This window comes from Salmo trutta, chromosome 19, assembly GCF_901001165.1.
Source record: "Salmo trutta chromosome 19, fSalTru1.1, whole genome shotgun sequence".
Classification (NCBI taxonomy): Eukaryota; Metazoa; Chordata; class Actinopteri; order Salmoniformes; family Salmonidae; genus Salmo; species Salmo trutta.
Genome location: NC_042975.1, coordinates 49,691,491 through 49,708,754, shown reverse-complemented (window position 1 = coordinate 49,708,754; position 17,264 = coordinate 49,691,491). Strand labels below are relative to the sequence as shown.

The 17,264-nt window shown below is 41.9% G+C and overlaps 2 protein-coding genes across 4 annotated transcripts; both read right to left on the bottom strand.

Moving 5' to 3' along the window:
* Nucleotides 1–967: 967 nt before the first annotated feature.
* LOC115154904 (putative monooxygenase p33MONOX) lies at nucleotides 968–7,962 on the bottom strand. 3 transcript variants are annotated; one of them, XM_029701603.1, is made up of 9 exons: nucleotides 7,942–7,962; nucleotides 6,622–6,753; nucleotides 6,026–6,132; nucleotides 5,640–5,830; nucleotides 5,227–5,347; nucleotides 4,884–5,011; nucleotides 4,478–4,602; nucleotides 4,120–4,301; nucleotides 968–2,026 (listed from the first exon to the last, which is right to left on the bottom strand). In XM_029701603.1, exons 3-9 carry the CDS (start codon nucleotides 6,048–6,050, stop codon nucleotides 1,812–1,814), a joined length of 987 nt encoding a protein of 328 aa, XP_029557463.1. In that variant the 5' UTR covers nucleotides 6,051–6,132; nucleotides 6,622–6,753; nucleotides 7,942–7,962; the 3' UTR covers nucleotides 968–1,811. The 3 variants fall into 3 exon arrangements, with proteins under 3 accessions (XP_029557463.1, XP_029557462.1, XP_029557464.1); XM_029701602.1 differs by lacking the exon at nucleotides 7,942–7,962 and adding an exon at nucleotides 7,441–7,584; XM_029701604.1 differs by lacking the exon at nucleotides 7,942–7,962 and adding an exon at nucleotides 7,441–7,584 and having other exon boundaries at nucleotides 6,026–6,110.
* Nucleotides 7,963–13,769: 5,807 nt separating this feature from the next.
* LOC115154903 (uncharacterized) lies at nucleotides 13,770–17,028 on the bottom strand. The gene is made up of 2 exons (XM_029701601.1): nucleotides 16,890–17,028; nucleotides 13,770–15,577 (listed from the first exon to the last, which is right to left on the bottom strand). The coding sequence occupies exon 2, from the start codon at nucleotides 15,573–15,575 to the stop codon at nucleotides 14,685–14,687; it is 891 nt and encodes a 296-aa protein (XP_029557461.1). The 5' UTR covers nucleotides 15,576–15,577; nucleotides 16,890–17,028; the 3' UTR covers nucleotides 13,770–14,684.
* Between the last annotated feature and the right edge of the window lie 236 nt (nucleotides 17,029–17,264).

Genomic DNA, 17,264 nt, shown 5'->3' with positions numbered 1-17,264 from the left:
GTGACAAACCGCCTACATAAAGCTGTCCCAACATCTTACCACTGCTACACCTGGCAATCAGCGGAGCCTTGTCTGGCAGCGAAACAGTTCATTCAGCCTCATTTATTGCCTTGTAAAAAACATAGCTGATATGGCTGACTTGCTTAAACAAATGTGGTTTCTACTGACAATTGAGATGTACAAACAATGGCATAAGGGGAAGACAAGCGGATAAGAGGATATACAGTTTTGAAATATACAGTACAGCAACAGAATTCAGAACACGGCCGTTCTTAGAGTTCTCCCTGTACACCAAGTCTGAACTGTAGGATAAATAAAGGGGGCATATAAGCAGACAATGAAAGCTCTTATAATATTCGATGATTACATTTCTCTAGGTTATGTGCTAACTGTACATCACCAAGTCAGAACATTAGGCGAAATTAAGAGGGGTAAATAGACCAAATTATTAGGGTGATGCACATGGGCTACTAAGAGCTTACTACACAACATACACTAGTATTACTTTCTTAGCTACAGTATACACATCTCCCTGGCATATTACATCATTTATGCAGCAGCATACAAAACATTTTTGGACTCACCTTGTTGTGCTGTGCTCACGTGAACAGGAAGGTGGCGCTGTCTTTCGTGAGACAGGTTAAATAAAATCCCAGCATTGCATTCCATGAGAGTTATCCAGCCAATTCAGAGATTGTGTTACAAAGGTGCTGATGCCATCTACTGGTAATCATTAGTATCTCTGCTGAAGAATTGACGATCACTTCACAGTGTGAAATGGCAGCAGGTTTCTATTGCTGTCAATCAGTAGTAGCTGATCTTGCCTTATGAAATGTACAAATAGTTACATTTCTAAATCACAATGGAAATCCATCTTTCTCCACCGGGTTCTTTAACCTGTGCTGACCATCTTTCCACTGTTTCCACTGTCCACTGTTTCTGGATGGTTTATGGAACCAGATTTTGCTGATTGTTAGAATAATTTTTTATTCAGATATTTACAACAAAGTCCACAGAAGACATACATATATATGGACAGACATGTATATGGATGATTTTTCTATTTAAAAAAATAAATCGAAAAACACCTGAACAGGGTTAGTCAAATCATTACATACTTCACTGGTAAATATGTAACATGTCATATTAATATTCTACTGCAGTGTTTTACTAGCAGTGTTTTAACTTCAAAAGGGCCATCTTGACAGGAAGAATGCGGATGCACAAAAACCACACTTCATCGAGGGTGAACAATAATCACCACAAAGTTCTTGGGAGACATGACAATGAGAATCATTAGATCTTATCGGCATATAAATCTGCAGACAATGAAAAGCTAGTGATACTTCTGGAGAATGAGATTCACAAGCTAACAGAATGATCAAACCACTACACAGTGTGGCTGTTACGTTTTTTTCATCAAACAGTGAGAGTAACTATTTGCACACCGTCATGTATCAGACCGTTTTCACAGTTGGACCATAAATACAAAGTAAAAATACACAGTTCCATTACAAGACAAAGGATGAGGCAAAACAAAATCAACATGGCACAATAACTTTATCACACAAATAGAAACAAAAAAAACCCGACTATTTTAGTGCAAGGGAGGAAAACTTCTAAACCAAATACTATAGTATCAAACAACAGGATGGTTTTCTTTTTGGAAATTGTGAAGGTTCTCAGATTCAGTCACATACATTAAAGGGACCTCATTTCAGATCATGAAAAGTCAGGAGAGGAAAGAGGGTAGACCAGCTACGACAACTTGACAAGTAGAACATTAGGGAGTAGTGACGACATGGTACCACTCAGAAGCCTGAGGGAGTGAGGATGTTCATGTCTCGAGGTTTGAGTTTGTGCGGCCGGGCGGACCGTCTACTGCCCTCCATGGTGGGGATCTCCATCTTGGGTGGGGCCTGTTTGTCGACAGCAGGGTCATCAGCCAACCGAGTGGCCTGGGCCTTCATCAACTCCATGGGGGTGGGCTTCTGGGCCCCGCGGTACGACTGGAGAGCAAAACCCCCTAGAGAGAAAAACACAGGACTTATCTTAGGTAGGAGCAATAACTGCAGGTCGCCTCCAAAATTATTGACACCTTTGATGAAGATAAGCAAAAGACTTATTAAAATAAATAATACATCTCAGTGAAAATGTATTGTGACCTTCCTGTTTTACTGGGGTATAAAAATGAGGTAAAACGCATGTAAAATCCATTTGTCATCCATTGCCATTTGAAAAGGCAAAGAACTCACAAACAAAAAGAAAAGAAAATGGTTGTTGACCTTCATAAAAATCAGGCAATGGGTAAAAAATAAATAATAATAATAGTGGTGACTGTGATTTATTTTGAATTCAAGGCACACTTAACAAGCATGGCTACCACAGCATTCTGCAGCGATACGCCATCCCATCTGGTTTGCACTTAGTGGGACTATCATTTGTTTTTCAACAGGACAATGACCCTAAACACCTCCAGTCTGTGTAAGGGCTATTTGACCAAGAAGGAGAGTGATGAAGTGCTACATCTGATGACCTGGATGAGTTGGACCGCAGAGTGAAGGAAAAGCAGCCAACAAGTGCTCAGCATATGTGGGAACTCCTTCAAGACTGTTGGAAAAGCATTCCAGTTGAAGCTGGTTGAGAGAATGCCAAGCGTGTGCAATGCTGTTATCAACGCAAAGAATGGCTACTTTGAAGAATATAAAATAAATTGTATTTGTTTAACACTTTTTGGGTTACAACATGATTCCATATGTGTTATTTCATAGCTTTGATGTCTTCACTATTATTCTACAATGTAGAAAATAGTACAAATAAAGCAAAACCCTTGAATGAGTAGCTGTGCCCAAACTTTTGACTGGTACTGTACATATTACCTCAATTACCTTGACTAACCTGTGCCCCCGCACATTGACTTGGTACCGGTACCCCCTGTATATAACCTTGCTACTGTTATTTTATAATTATTTTTTTTTAAATGTATTTGGAGGTTTTTTTGTATTATTTATTTTTTACTTCAGTTTATTTTCGTAAATACTTTCTAAATACTTATTTTTCTTAAAACTGCATTGTTGGTTAAAGTTAAGGGCTTGTAAGCATTTCACTGTAAGGTATACACCTGTTGTATTCAGCGCATGTGACAAATTCAATTTGATTTTATTGGAACCAGGAGCTATGGTCAGATGAGACGAATATAGAGCTCTATGGCCACACACACCAGTGGTGGGTTCGGCATTGAAAGAACAATGCATGTGCAGAAAAGGACCGCAGGTAAAATATGGAGGTGGATCATTTATGTTACAGGCCTGTTTTGCATCCACTGTTCCTGGGGCACTTGCTAAGGGCAACAGCATCATGAACCAGTAAACAGGACTAAAAAACCTGGTTGCCTCTCCCAGGAGGCTGAAACTTGGCCGCAAGTATATCTTCCAGCAAGTCAATGATTCCAAGTACACATCAAAATCCACATAGAAATGGTTAATTGACCACAAAATCAACAATTTGCAATGGCCATCTTAGTCTCCGGACTTAAACCCATTGAAAACCTGTGGTTTGAATTGAAGAGGGCAGTCCATAAGCACAGACAAAGGATATCAAGGATGTGAGCTCTAATCTCGTAAAACATTTTAGAAAAAGGCTCAGTGTCATTGTCCTTGCCAGGGGAGGTTGCTGGAGTATTGAAAACAGGGGTGCCAATAATTTTGAAACCTATAAACACCTGATAAATTGATAATTTGTTAAAAGCGTCAAGGCAACACAGATAAGGATATCTGGTACACAAAGTAAATAAAGTGTACTGCTGTAGCACACAACCATGTAAAAACAATCGTATTCATGTGTAATTCACATCAAAGAACATTGAGCCAACCTATAAACTGGATTACAGCTAAACAGGGTTTCTAAAACTATGGGTCGGGATCCAAAGTGGGCCCTGGGCATGTGAGAGATGGATCGCAAATTCGGAGAATACATCTATAATCACACACTATTTCTTCTTAATTTGAGTTGTTGGAGGACGATTTGGGTCACAGGAAAAGTTGAAGGACCCCTGGTTTAGAGGAACACCATTACCAAACAAAAACATGTTAAATATCACCCTCCCCAAATCCCATTTACCTGTGTTTGTGTGGTCCGCACCGGTGTCGGTAATGGATTTCTGGACCACCAGACGTGGTCCAAAGACACCCCAGCGTTCGACTGCTCCTCCCCCCTCACCAGCACCCATGTCCACACTGGTATTAGAGCTGGTACTGAGGTCTGAGCTAGTGACAGTTGAGCTCTGGCTGGTGAACCAGCCCCTGCCAGGAACACAGAGAAATGCCAGACGGTCAACCACTTTACAGTGGCCACTGAACAGGCATCATACACATGCTCATATAGATAAGGTGGGCAAGGGCATGTGTATTTGGTGTTCAGGGTCAAAGTACAGCATGTTTCCATAAACAGCTGGTAATGAGGACATGGTTGCACTTACCTGCGTTTCTGTTTGGGTGAACTCTGAGGAGTGCTATTCGGGGTGGACTGAGCAGATGATGTTTGCTTGTCCTCATGTCCTCCCTTATGTCCTGCTCCCATGTCCATACTTTGAATATTCATTTTCTACAGGCAATACAACAAAAGGGGAAAAAAGTATATAGTATGATGAATATTATTAACAGTTAAATCTCAATAATCACTCCTCTTTGACATACTGTAGATTGCTTAATTGAGATTTTGAGCATTCATTGATTACACTGTTGATGCTTTACCAAAGTAATCATCAAAAATAATAAAATGTATAAAATATTATTCATAAAATATTATTCATATTTTTCTGTTAATAATTATCAGACTCCAGATAATAAAGTAGGGCCACAGTAAGCGATGAAATAAAGACTCACATGGAATGACTCTGGCATGCGGTGGTGATGGCGGGTCTCCTCAGAAGTGAGGCCCTTGTGGGGGGTGTAGACAGTGTCTCTCAGCCCAGCCTGCTGCTCAAACCTGTACATGCTGTCCTGTGTTTGCTCTGGAAAAACACAAGAGGACATAATATGTATTAATAATGTAGGAAATAGTACAAATAAGAAAAACACTAAAACGAGTAGGTGTCTCCACACTTTTGACTAGTACTCTATATAACCCCCCACCCTAATCAATGTTCCATTAATGAGCAACAGGATTGGATGAGCTCACGTTGATAATACAATAATCATCATTCATTATCACAGTGAAGAGTCTTACTGGTCATCAGAGAATTCAAAATGATGGAGGAGGCTTTGGCTTTCACCACTACTGGCATATGTGGCCTGAGGCCAGCGTCAAACATGGCAGCATGGGTCAGGGCATTTCCAGATTCATCCTCCTTTAAAACAAGAGATTTAAAAAAAATACATGGATCACACAGACAGGTAGAGGAATATTTGTATGAATAAAAACACCTGGGATCATAGCCATAAAGTGTGTTGGAGTATGAGGGCTGATCTAGGATCAGTTTAGTCTTTTAGATCATTATGAATAAAATTACATGGACGGGGGGGGCATGATTCTAGATCAACACTTCTACTCTGAGACGCTTTATGAATACGGACGAACACGGATCACTATCTTAACTACGTGAGGCTATAGATCAGTGGAAAATTGTGTGTGATATCTACCTCAGCCAGATGACTGAACCTCCTGTCTGGTACCACGGGCCTCCTCCCCCATAGGTTGTTGATGTTGATGTCAGAGGGAGGGGGCGACATGGGCGCCTCCATGTTGTCATCATAGCTCATGGCCCGGCGGGTCATGCCAATGGGCAGGGACATGCCTCCCAGGAGCCCCTCTGGGGTCCCAGACTCCAGGGCTAAGGAGGGAATGTTCAAGCATTAAAACACTGTCTAAAATAACTTAAAATGTGCTCAAAATACATAAAATGATGATCAGTATATCTTGCCACTCTATAGGTGTTGGAAGCATATGTCTCCATACAGTATACCATCACCATTTTAAACAAGTACACAACACTGTAATGCCCACTCTTACTGCCCCCCATCCTTACCTGGTATATCTCCTGACCTGGACATTGTTGCAGAAGGCTGTCTCTGTTATGGCTCACAATGGGTTATTGTTCAGATGAATCCAACCTGACAAAAGATTGGACTGGACCTTTTAAGGGATAAAGAGACTATTTTGAATACCTGTATCTAATTTCATCAACACAGAACAACCTATTTTGTGATCATTTTAGGCTATTCATAATAAAATGTACAGTGTACACGCTCACCTCAGAGAAAGAATGTCATAATCAAAATGATGTATGTAATATGAACACGCACTACTTAGAAGTGAGTGATCCAGATAACCATTGGGAAAAGGACGAAACTTCCATGCTTGAGTAAGTGGCCAAAGACTGTAAGCAACCGTAATTAAACAGCTTGTTTATTGACAACATTGCACTGCTCAGGTGAGTCAATGTTTCACTGCTTGGCAGCTGATATGGTGTTGTGCTCTGTTCTGGTGTTCTATTCTCTCAGGTGCTATTTGAGAAAGCAATCTGGAACATCTGTGTCAGGGAGGCCAAAGTCTTTACTGACAAATACAACCTGAAATGTAGGTTAGGTTAGATAATAGAGGCAGAGGCTTGCCCATGCTTACCGTGTGTGCAGTGCTGAATAGAGGTAATGACCACTACAGTAGGCTGGGTTTATTATCTGGCTCACTCTCAGACAGTAAGGCCCGCTGACAAAGCATTTTGTTGGAGATGCAAAGGAGCACAGCCCTGTGAAGCTGAAAAGGAACCAAAATACAGCAATCAGCAGAAGACATGACAGACAGGTGGTCTTTGGCTGAGGCACTCTCTGGCCATGTTCAGAACAACAAGAGCTCTGGAGCAGATAATAGCTGACACTACCTATTATCATCGTTATCATCATCCAAAGGCATACAGCACAGTATACAGCAAACTGTGTGTGGGAACGTGTACTTAATACAATGGCTACCTATATAAAACACTAATGTCCCTGCATATGGCACACGTTCATTGGGATCATCTGTAACCATTTCTAATTCTCAATGCAAGTTAACAACAACTGTCATCGATTTACGTAATTAAAATGTAACAAATAAAATGCAATACATGTGAGCGTTGCTGCCTGGGATTATCTCACTCTATGCGCAATCCGTTATGCAATGTAATGGCTGTGCGCGTTGCACTGGATCAACCGGTGTAGACCGGTGATGACGGACACTGCGAGTAAAATAGAATAGCGCGCGGCTGTTTTTCCTGAGCATCATCACCAAAAGCAGTTTTGTTGGACAAATAAATTAGAATGCCTGACATACTATTTCAAATGCATTATGAAGCAGATAGGCAGCCATATCAAGCTACAGCGAGCGATTATGGCGCTGTAACGACAACAATGGTCATTGAATGGAAAAACACGATCTAACATGTACAATTTCGTTTCAATTTACCAGATATAACGCCCCCACGTCGCTTACAACAGACACGTTGACGACGAAGACGGTCGTAACCTTATAATGTCAACGGGGAAGATTTCGGAACAACTGAGAAACATCTCGCCCATGATAATATCTCGTTCCCAATGTGATGAGGAAAGTCCGAGCGTTATGAACCTCGGCCACGTGATCATACTGCAAATAAAAGTCCCCCTGACAAAATGTTACTTGACTGTTACTGGACGTTTTTCTGATTTAAAATTGAAAAAAGTATATCGTCTAAAGTAGCTTAGACATACATTTATTGAAAATACAAAAAATATATTATTGAAATAATTTAACAAAGATCGATTTAGTGTATATATATATATTGTTTTTGTTTTTCATTATAGTCCCCTGTAAAAAAAACAATACAATACCAACACTGTTGCTGGACGTATCAACTCTTAAAAGAACATGATTTAAAAATGTTTTGAAGATAACATTTTCATATTGATTAGCCCAATCCAAGGCTACCTGTTAACTGGGACACAGTGTCGGAACCAGTGTTCGAGCGCCTCTCTCTCACTCTTTCTCTCATGGACTTGCTGTGTCGACGTCTGAATGCCTGGATATGATTTATTTGTGTTCTTTTCAGATTTTTCAGGGGGTGCTACAGGACTAGGAGTGTGCCTACATGGCCATACTCGTATTCAAATCCATAAATTGACTGTTGTTAGTCGGATCGAATGATAATCCTGATCGAAAAAAAGGGAAGTGTTTTAATATGCCTAAATAGATGTTGGGGATAAAATACCGGTGTGCAAATTCTCACTGCAAAAACACCGTGCCGAGTGGTGTGTGTGGCAGAGGGCAGCCACATTTGCTGTCACTCAGTCAGAATGCACAGTCATCCAACTAGCACGTTCGGATCTGTGAGTAAATAAAGCAGAATATATTGATAAAAGTCACCTTGTCTGAGAGAGATTTACATGGTTATCCAAACGTCACGCCAGGGTAAGCCTGCACAAAACACAGCCCTTATTTTAAGTGTTTCTAAAATCCCCAATGGGAAAAGTGAATGGTGGACGGCTAGGTTTTATGGGTATCATGACACCTCAGCTGTGGGGCTTTATTCTGAAAATTACTCCACTTTCCGCAGCAATCCTCACTGGCTAGTGGTTACTATGGCAAACCATGCTCGATCAACTGAGCAAACTTGCACCTGCTAGCAGCCTAGTGGGAGCTTGTTTGAATGGCCATTACGGTAGCTAATTTGCCAGCTTGTTGATGAAGTTGTACAGCAGCACCAAAGTTATGGGGCTGTTCTCAGAAATCAGCATGTATCTGATTCTGACGGAAACTCACCCCATTCCGTACAAATGTGCGCAGCCGCGACATTCAAACGAGGCTGCAAAGAAAACTAACGGGACTGTGTTGACTTCAAAATCTGTGGTGTGAACTACGTTTCTATCCAAGCGTTGATCGACATGGTAATGGTTCTTTCGTACTGGAGAAAAGTTGAAAAAACGGACCCTCCGTTACATCGTGACGTGTCATGCCGTAACGTACAGCACGCATAAAGCAACTATTTCTGTCTTACAATCTCTCTCCACCAGGTGTAGCACTTATCTCATCGTTTAAAAACAAGATATGGACAGTGACGGGTTAAGGGGGATACCTAGTCATTTTTTGCGTCATCACTGTAAGCGATCATGACTCTCAAAGCCGCTGTTTACTTCTGAAGATCACTTTAGCACCGCCCTAAAAACCCGATTCAAATTCGACACAAACCTTCTAAAAGATATGTAATGACACATTATATAAACTCTTTATAGTGTTTTATTGACATTTTAGAGGCGATAAGGTGATAAGTTGGACAGATCCTTCTCACTACCACGCATTAGTGTCACTTCCCCACCCGCCATTTTTAAAAAGACCCGACGGAGCTCATTGCCTTCTTCAATCATGCAGAAACGGGCAGCTTGGAGGTCATGTCATTAATTTTGTTGGAAAGGGGAGAAATTGTGCTTTACAATGGTATTGACATTACGGTTGATCTGGAAGTATTACGTTTTTTGGGCGCTAAAATAAGGTCAATTGTACGGACCAAGGCGATGTACAAAAGTGAGTGAGTTTACGTTACTTTGTAACATTTGGCCAACACCATAATGTCGCAGCTAGCGCAGGTATCTGGATAGTTGTGTGATGCAGAACTCAATCACAGCAGAATAGAAACTAACTGCCTTATCATGAAAACCAATTTGTTTTATTAGCTACAATTTCACTACACTAGCTAGCTAGAGGGAGTATTAATCATTGAATGTGTGAACTCTAATTCTGTAGTTCTGGATTGATTTGAAACTGGTTCAGCCAGCGATTGCAGTGTTAACCTTAGCTAGCTAGCAAATTTTCGGGCATATTTCGACTTTCATAAAAACTGATTCTAAAACCACAAAACACCTTAGCTAAATGTAGAATTAGGTAGTGAAGACTTGCTCATGAAAAAAAAATATCAACATTAGCTACAGGTTTATATGTTTTTGGCAAGATTAACTCTCTTTTGACGATGTCGTCTTGGTAAGATTTTAGAATGTTAGCATCATTAAATGTATTTTTTTTTGTCTGTGACTTATGCTTTTTCTGTCTCCCTTAGTAACTTATTTTATATGGACAACTGGTCCCCTTAAGCTCCCGTGCTAATGCAAACCATTTATGATTTCACCCACTCTTCACAATGTTGGTCTATTGTTTTAACAATGTACTGTAGCAATGTAAGAATTTGCTCTTGAGTAGAGCAGCGGTCTAAGGCAGTGCATCTCAGTGCTAGAGGTGTCACTACAGACCCTGGTTTGCTTTCAGGCTGTATCACATCCGGCCGTGATTGGGAGTCCCACAGGGTGGCGCACAATTGGCCCAGCATGGTTAGGGTTTGGCCGGGGTAGGCCATCATTGTAAATAAAAATTAGTTCTTAACTGACTGGCTTAGTTAAATAAAGGCGCAATTATTCTTTTTTTAAAGTAATATGTGTTTAGAACAGTCAATAATAGTGTAGTGACAGTCTATAGCAGTGTAATAACTGTTTCGTACAATGTACAGCACATCTACCAATGCACAGATGCATTTCAAGAGCCTAAATTACTTTGTTTATTTTGTTCACCACGGACAGAGTAGTATACTTTTTTTACGCCGGTGTGACATAGGATGTGAAATCTGAAACCACTTGAAGCTGGGATGTACCTCCTACCTTTCCAATCGCTCCTCCGACAGTGTGAGGGAAAAATCCTGTATAACTTCTTTAAGCTTGTATAGCAGAGACAATGCAATGAAGAATTACTTTAATAGTTCTTAATGTTAAACTTTGTCATGCACATGTGCTGTAGGAGCCTTAAACCTGTACATTTCTACTGTGTGTTTGAAGGTCTTGTAAGAAGGAGCTGTTTTTTTTCCGCTCTGCCTCTGTTCAATTTAGTCACACGGTGTCACACCAGCCTTCTCTTTGGTTCCCCCTCCTGTCCAGCTCAGGTGTTTGGCGTCACCGGCCTTCTAGCTGCTGCCGAACCTACTGCTGGCACACGCCCTTCACTCATCAACCCCGGACTTGTCTAGTCATCATTACACACACCTGGTTTCAATCCCCACTCTATCGCTATATATACTCCCTCTGCCATTTGTCTTTCTCGGTCATTGTAAATGTTACTTGTTTTCCTGAGAGGAATCTCTCCTATTTCCTGAGTACTTTATATTTTGCACTTTGGGTTCGCCCTGTGCCTTTTTGTTTATGAAGATATATTTTGAGCACAACAGTATTTGGGTTTCGTCTGTCTTTGATCTATGGTGCTTACATAAATTCAGTAGTTCTAAACCTGCGACTGCCTCCTGCCTACTCATCTCTACACCAGTGACACACAGTCAAGACAAAGAGCCTCTAAGAGTGACCACAGTTTTTCAGTCCATCGTGTCTTTTACCATCTTCCAAGGGTACAGCTGTGTGGAGATATGAAGAGGACAGAGGCTGGCTTGATCAGAGGAGTAACGGAACTAACGTTATCACTTGTTTGTGCACTATGACCTGATACACATAGCCACAAGAAGAAAACAAGGTAGCTTATGATGCCCTGAACCTGCCCAGGAAGGGGTGGAACCAGCCATGACTAAGCATTTTTAGGTTCACTATATAAGACCTCAGCATTTCCTGTATTGTCATGCTCTATTGCAATAATTAATTGATATTCAAGTATGATTGCTTGAAGAATTATCCAAGTCTCTCCTGATTCTTTAGAACTTCCACAACAACTGGAAGTTGTTGTGGAAGTTCAACTCCTGGCTGAACCCTACATTACAGCCACTGACAAAGCACATGCCTGATATCTTTACATCATAGCGCAGCAGGTGATAGGGATTTCATCACTATAGCACATTCAGCGATCAATTTATTGCCATTAATCTAAAATAATTCATAGATTTTAAACAAAAAATGCATTCTGTTTGTCATAGATGGACAAGATTAATATGAGATGAAAGGTGAGTTCCTAACGAGTTCAGATAAGATAATGGAGCAATATACATACAAAAAAAATAAGATAATCTTTGAGAAAATAGCAATCATCCAAATACAAACAAGACAGTCAGGGAGAATCTGAAATTCCAAAAATGTCATGGCAAGGGGCCCCTATTGATTTTCTTATAATGTTTGAGTCATTCAGATAGCATGAAAACAAAGCACAATACCAGCACTAGTAGGAGACATCAAAGGATACACTATGAGACACTATTTAGTGTGTTTCAACTGTGAAATATATATTTTTTAAGTTTTCCGTTAACTCTTAACATGGTCTAAAATCTGTTGCAGTTGTCTTTTATATGGCTATACACAGATAAGTTATATTTACATTATTTAGCATAATTAATTCATCATTACCGGTGGTTCGCACATGTGACTGACCAATACCTCACAGGGCTTTCTCTCTCTAAGTTGAGACCTTGAAACTGAGATACCTTGGTTTTTCCCATAGCAACATTCTGGGCGTACTGTCAAGTTTCTTATCAGTGATAGTGAGGATTCCTCCATACACGATCAGTCAGTCACCTGCATGAACCCATCGAATTGGTTAAGAAAAAGCAGCATTGATTTGATACAAACATAACATTTCCCTCACAGGGTCTCAGGGGCCAAATCGAATTTCTGTTGCGCCTTATTCACCACACTGTGTGAAGGCCAGTTCAGGCCGTCAATGTGCTCTCTCTGCTGTCTCCCGTAGTTCGAGATCAGCTCCTTCATTTTGTTGACGTTGAGGGATAGGTTATTTTCCTGCCACCACTCTGCCAGGGCTCTTACCTCCTCCCAGTAGGCTGTCTTGTCGTGTTGAAGACATGGATGTCTCATGGTATGGTGTGGTATGCAAAATAGGTCAAATTTGAGCACCTTAATCTCTTGAATGTTTTGGCAAAAAAAGTCACTTTCCGAGCACTTCTACCATGGGCAAACATGTATGGGAATTTTTGTTTAAATCAAAAGGGGTGCCGTCAAAAAGTGATTGAATTAAAATGTATTTACCGTAGCTCAACAAGAGGCCAACGTACTCTTGTGTCCTGACTGCTATCACTGGAGGACACTGTGTTACTTGTTTGCACAAATCAGCCATTGGACTGACAAAGTTCTTATTGAATCTCAGTTGTATATTCATTATTGTAATCTAATTTCTGTAAATCTTTTGCACAAATAACATCCCTGGTTAATTCTAGGGATTTAGAATCCGTCATAATGCTTCAAGATATAGGGCAGGGGGCCTCCCGAGTGGCATAGCTGTCTAAGGCACTGCATCGCAATGCTAGAGGCATCACTACAGATCCGGGTTCGATCCCGGGCTGTGTCGCAGCTGGCCGCGCCCGGGAGACCCATGAGGTGGCGCACAATTGGCTCAGCGTCATCTGGGTTAGAGGAGTGTTAGGCCGGCTGGGATGTCCTTGTCCCATCGGGCTCTAGCGACCCCTTGTGGCGGCCGAGCGCATGCATGCTGGCTTTGGTCGCCAGCTGTTCGGCGTTTCCTCTGACACATTGGTGCGGCTGGCTTTCAGCTTAAGCGAGCAGTGTGTCAAGAACCTGTGCTGCTTGGCGGGGTCGTGTTTTGGAGGACACATGGCTCTCGACCTTCGCCTCTCCCGAGTCCGTACGGAAGTTGCAGCGATGAGACAAGACTGTAACTACCAATTGGGGAGAAAAAGGGGTAAAAAAATAGATACAGAGCAGGACTTCAATTTTATTATCTCCCCATCACAGAAGGGTTTAGGATAACTTGTTTATCTTGCACTATACGGATATATTTCCTAGTGCAACAGGTCTAGGTTTTGGACACTCAGAGGCAGGGTAAAACACATAATTTTATTAGATTACGAGCCAAAAATGGACAGAGTTAGAACAGCCATACCATACAAGATCAAACGATTGTATTGTCAACCATTTACAAGTCAATTATACTGTTGTCTTTCCATTTGTATATTTTGACACAGAGTTCATTGTACTGTCATGGAGGACCATTAAACACAATCAAAAAGTAATATACAACATCACATGCTGTTTCACTCAGTGTGAATATGATGTACTGTTTCATCGTGGCTTTACTTAGTGGAAGATTTAAATAGACTCATCAGTTTTGCACAGATCTACATTGTCATTGCATAACTCATATCATACATGAGAGAGGAAATCGCAAGAGACATTTTCAGAACCACTGAGAATAATCTGAGTTTGAATGCTCTCCTACAGGGAGCCTGAACTAGCTATAGGATCACATTATCCTCCGTTCTGATTCGAAAACTGTACCGTTACCATTTTTATGAAAAGTAGAATGTTTTATTTGACCAGAGTTATCATTTGTCAATAATGGAGTGAGCTATCACTCACTCAATAGTAAAGATTATGATCTGTCATTTTTCTTAGTCATATGTCTTTGTGCATAATCCTTATAGCAAATTCTGCATCTTTTCCACACATCTTTACTCTCCCTAATACTTGTCTCGCGTGATCATCCTTCCAATATCTGATGTCTTCTAAGCACTGTCAACATTCCACTTACTGTAATATGTGTGAGGCATACGCTAGTCTACAATATGTCTTACACTACATACTGTACAAAAAGGGCAGGCATGAAAACTCAATTTGTACATGTTACCACATGGACCTGCATTGTCCAAATGTACCAATTAAGCGGTACATAAGTACATCAAGGATCCATAATGTACAATACTTAAAAGTGGGAATTAACAACGCTACACAAGTTTACATCTCTGCGATGGCAGGAAGCATGCACGCCCTGATTCTTGCTTCTCTCCAGGCTGAGCGACAGTCAGCGATCCAGTGTGATACCATTGTGTGATTGTCCATGTAGCGTGTGCACTTCCCCCTCTCACCTGCAGGTGCCCTGTCTGGGTCATTCTGGAACCTCCATGACAATGAGCTGGAGGCGTCAGGTTTCTGCTGGTCTGATGAGGATGTCTGTGGTGGAGCAGGGTCAGGGTTTGGCTTCTTTTGGTCAGTGGGGTCCACCAGCCATAGCTCACGGCAGCTGTTTTTGCGCTGGGTCAGGGGCGAGGAACACATGCGGGGGAAACTGTCGGCACGTACCGGGGGTTGTGGTCGACGCTGGGTCGCACTCTGACTCCCTTCACCCATCCAGCCCTGTGAGTCATGGGCGCGACAGGCGGCTGAAAGGAGTCCTTCCCTGTGACCGTAGAGGAACTCCAAGGGGTCAGAGACACTGGGGACAACCCTACTGGAGGTCTGACGTGAACTGACATCCACCACTCTCTCTGGGCCAGTACACTCATTCTGACTCTCCTCTTGCTCTAACTGTGTGTGGCGGCTGACCTTAGAGATCAGAGGCTGACAGGGTGGCACAGGGTCCCTCAGTCTGTGCAGCCTCAGGCAAGGCCTCAGGGAGGCCAGAGCGCCCACCGTGAGGATGTCACAGTCAGGTTCGCCCTGGGGGAAGGTTGGTCGGGCGAGCTGGCAGATGGACAGGAAGTAGTCATGGGTAGACAGTGAGTGTACCTGACCATGGGGAGGGAGGTGGCGGCTGTTGGCCTGGTTCATGTCCTGGACCAGCTCCTCATAGCCCTCCCTGATGGTGGGCAGGCACCTCTTAGCCAGGAGTCTGGAGCGGGGTCGCATGCCTGGGAAACAGGAGGGAGAGAGAGGCTGGTCAGGTCAGTCTCTGAGAATAACTTTTTGTTTTTGCAAAGCTTGGATTGTGGAAAATGTAAACAATGCCATGAGAATTACAATTTTTTTAATGAATTATCAATTTGCATCTAGTTAAATACAGGAAAAAGTCAAAAACAGGCAAAGTGTAATTGACCATGCTCTTTGTATGTTTTTTAAATGCATAATTGCATATGAAATGCATTTGTGTATTTGATTCCTATGTGCAATCTTTTACAGGAAAGATGTGCTGAGCCCGTCTCCATGGTAACCTCGCTTTCCCTCATCACATCTCAAGGTGTGCTCATATTAGACACACACACTCACATAATCCACCCACCTAATAACCCACACATACACCACACAATCCACCCACCTAATAACACACACACACACACTCACATAATCCACCCACCTAATAATCCACACATACACCACACAATCCACGCACCCAATAACCTCACATACACCACACAATCCACCCACCCAATAACCCACACATACACCACACAATCCACCCACCTAATAACCCACACATACACCACACAATCCACCCACCTAATAACCCACACATACACCACACAATCCACCCACCTAATAACCCACACATACACCACACAATCCACCCACCCAATAACCCACACAAACACCACACACTCCACCCACCTGATAACCCACACATACACCACAAAAAAACGTGTTCACACACACTAATAAATATATAAAAGCACAGATTAACAATGAGTGGGTTTAAACTATAAGCTTTCCTTTTATTGAAGGTAACATAGCACAGCTCTCCATTTTAGGACCCCATGTAAACAACTCATTATGCCCCTCCCTATTCTCATGTTGTCTCAGGAACAGTGAGCTTAGAAGACAGACTGACAAACCGACAGTCAGACCAGTGTTACTAACTTACATTAGGCATGGGGACTTCATTCACATAGCAAAACAAATCCCTATTACATAATCTCATCTAGTATCCTAAAAATATCTTAATTTTATGTAGAATTTTCAATATAGGTTATGACGTATATTTGTTCTACACATCCCATAGGGTACCAAAATACTTGAACTTGAATTAATGACATTTTAAGCATATCAACTATTTTGCCATTGAGCATCAGCACATACATTGTTTTTTGTGTACTTATTGCCTGGCCATGTACGCAGCTATGATATAACCATTCAATTTCCTCAGGGCACATACCATCTATTAGTATTGCTATCAGTCCAGGTGTCTGGCTTTGCCTGTTCTATGTAGAATGCAGCAGAGCTTCCTACCTGTGTCTTATTTGTGTTTCTGGTGGTGTCGTTTGCTCGTTTTCGTTGCCTCTCAATCCTCTCGCTGTCTCTAGCCAAGCTACCCCAGTGCTCTGTGCCTCCGACCGACATACAGCTACGGAACGAAAAGAACGGTTTATCCCACCCCCTTTCTCTCTCTCGCTCCCATGCCCTCCCTCTCCTCCCTTAGCCGGCTAAAAATAGCACCCCCATCCCATTTTGTGGCTGCGCATAATCATGTGCCAAATGGATTTTATTGATGTACAGAGTAAGAGTGTGGAAGGTACAAGGAGTGAGAGGAGCGGCAAGAAAGGGAAAGAGAGAAGAGAGTAGGAGGTTAGGCAGGGGGAGGCAAGAGGCATCATTTAGAGGAGG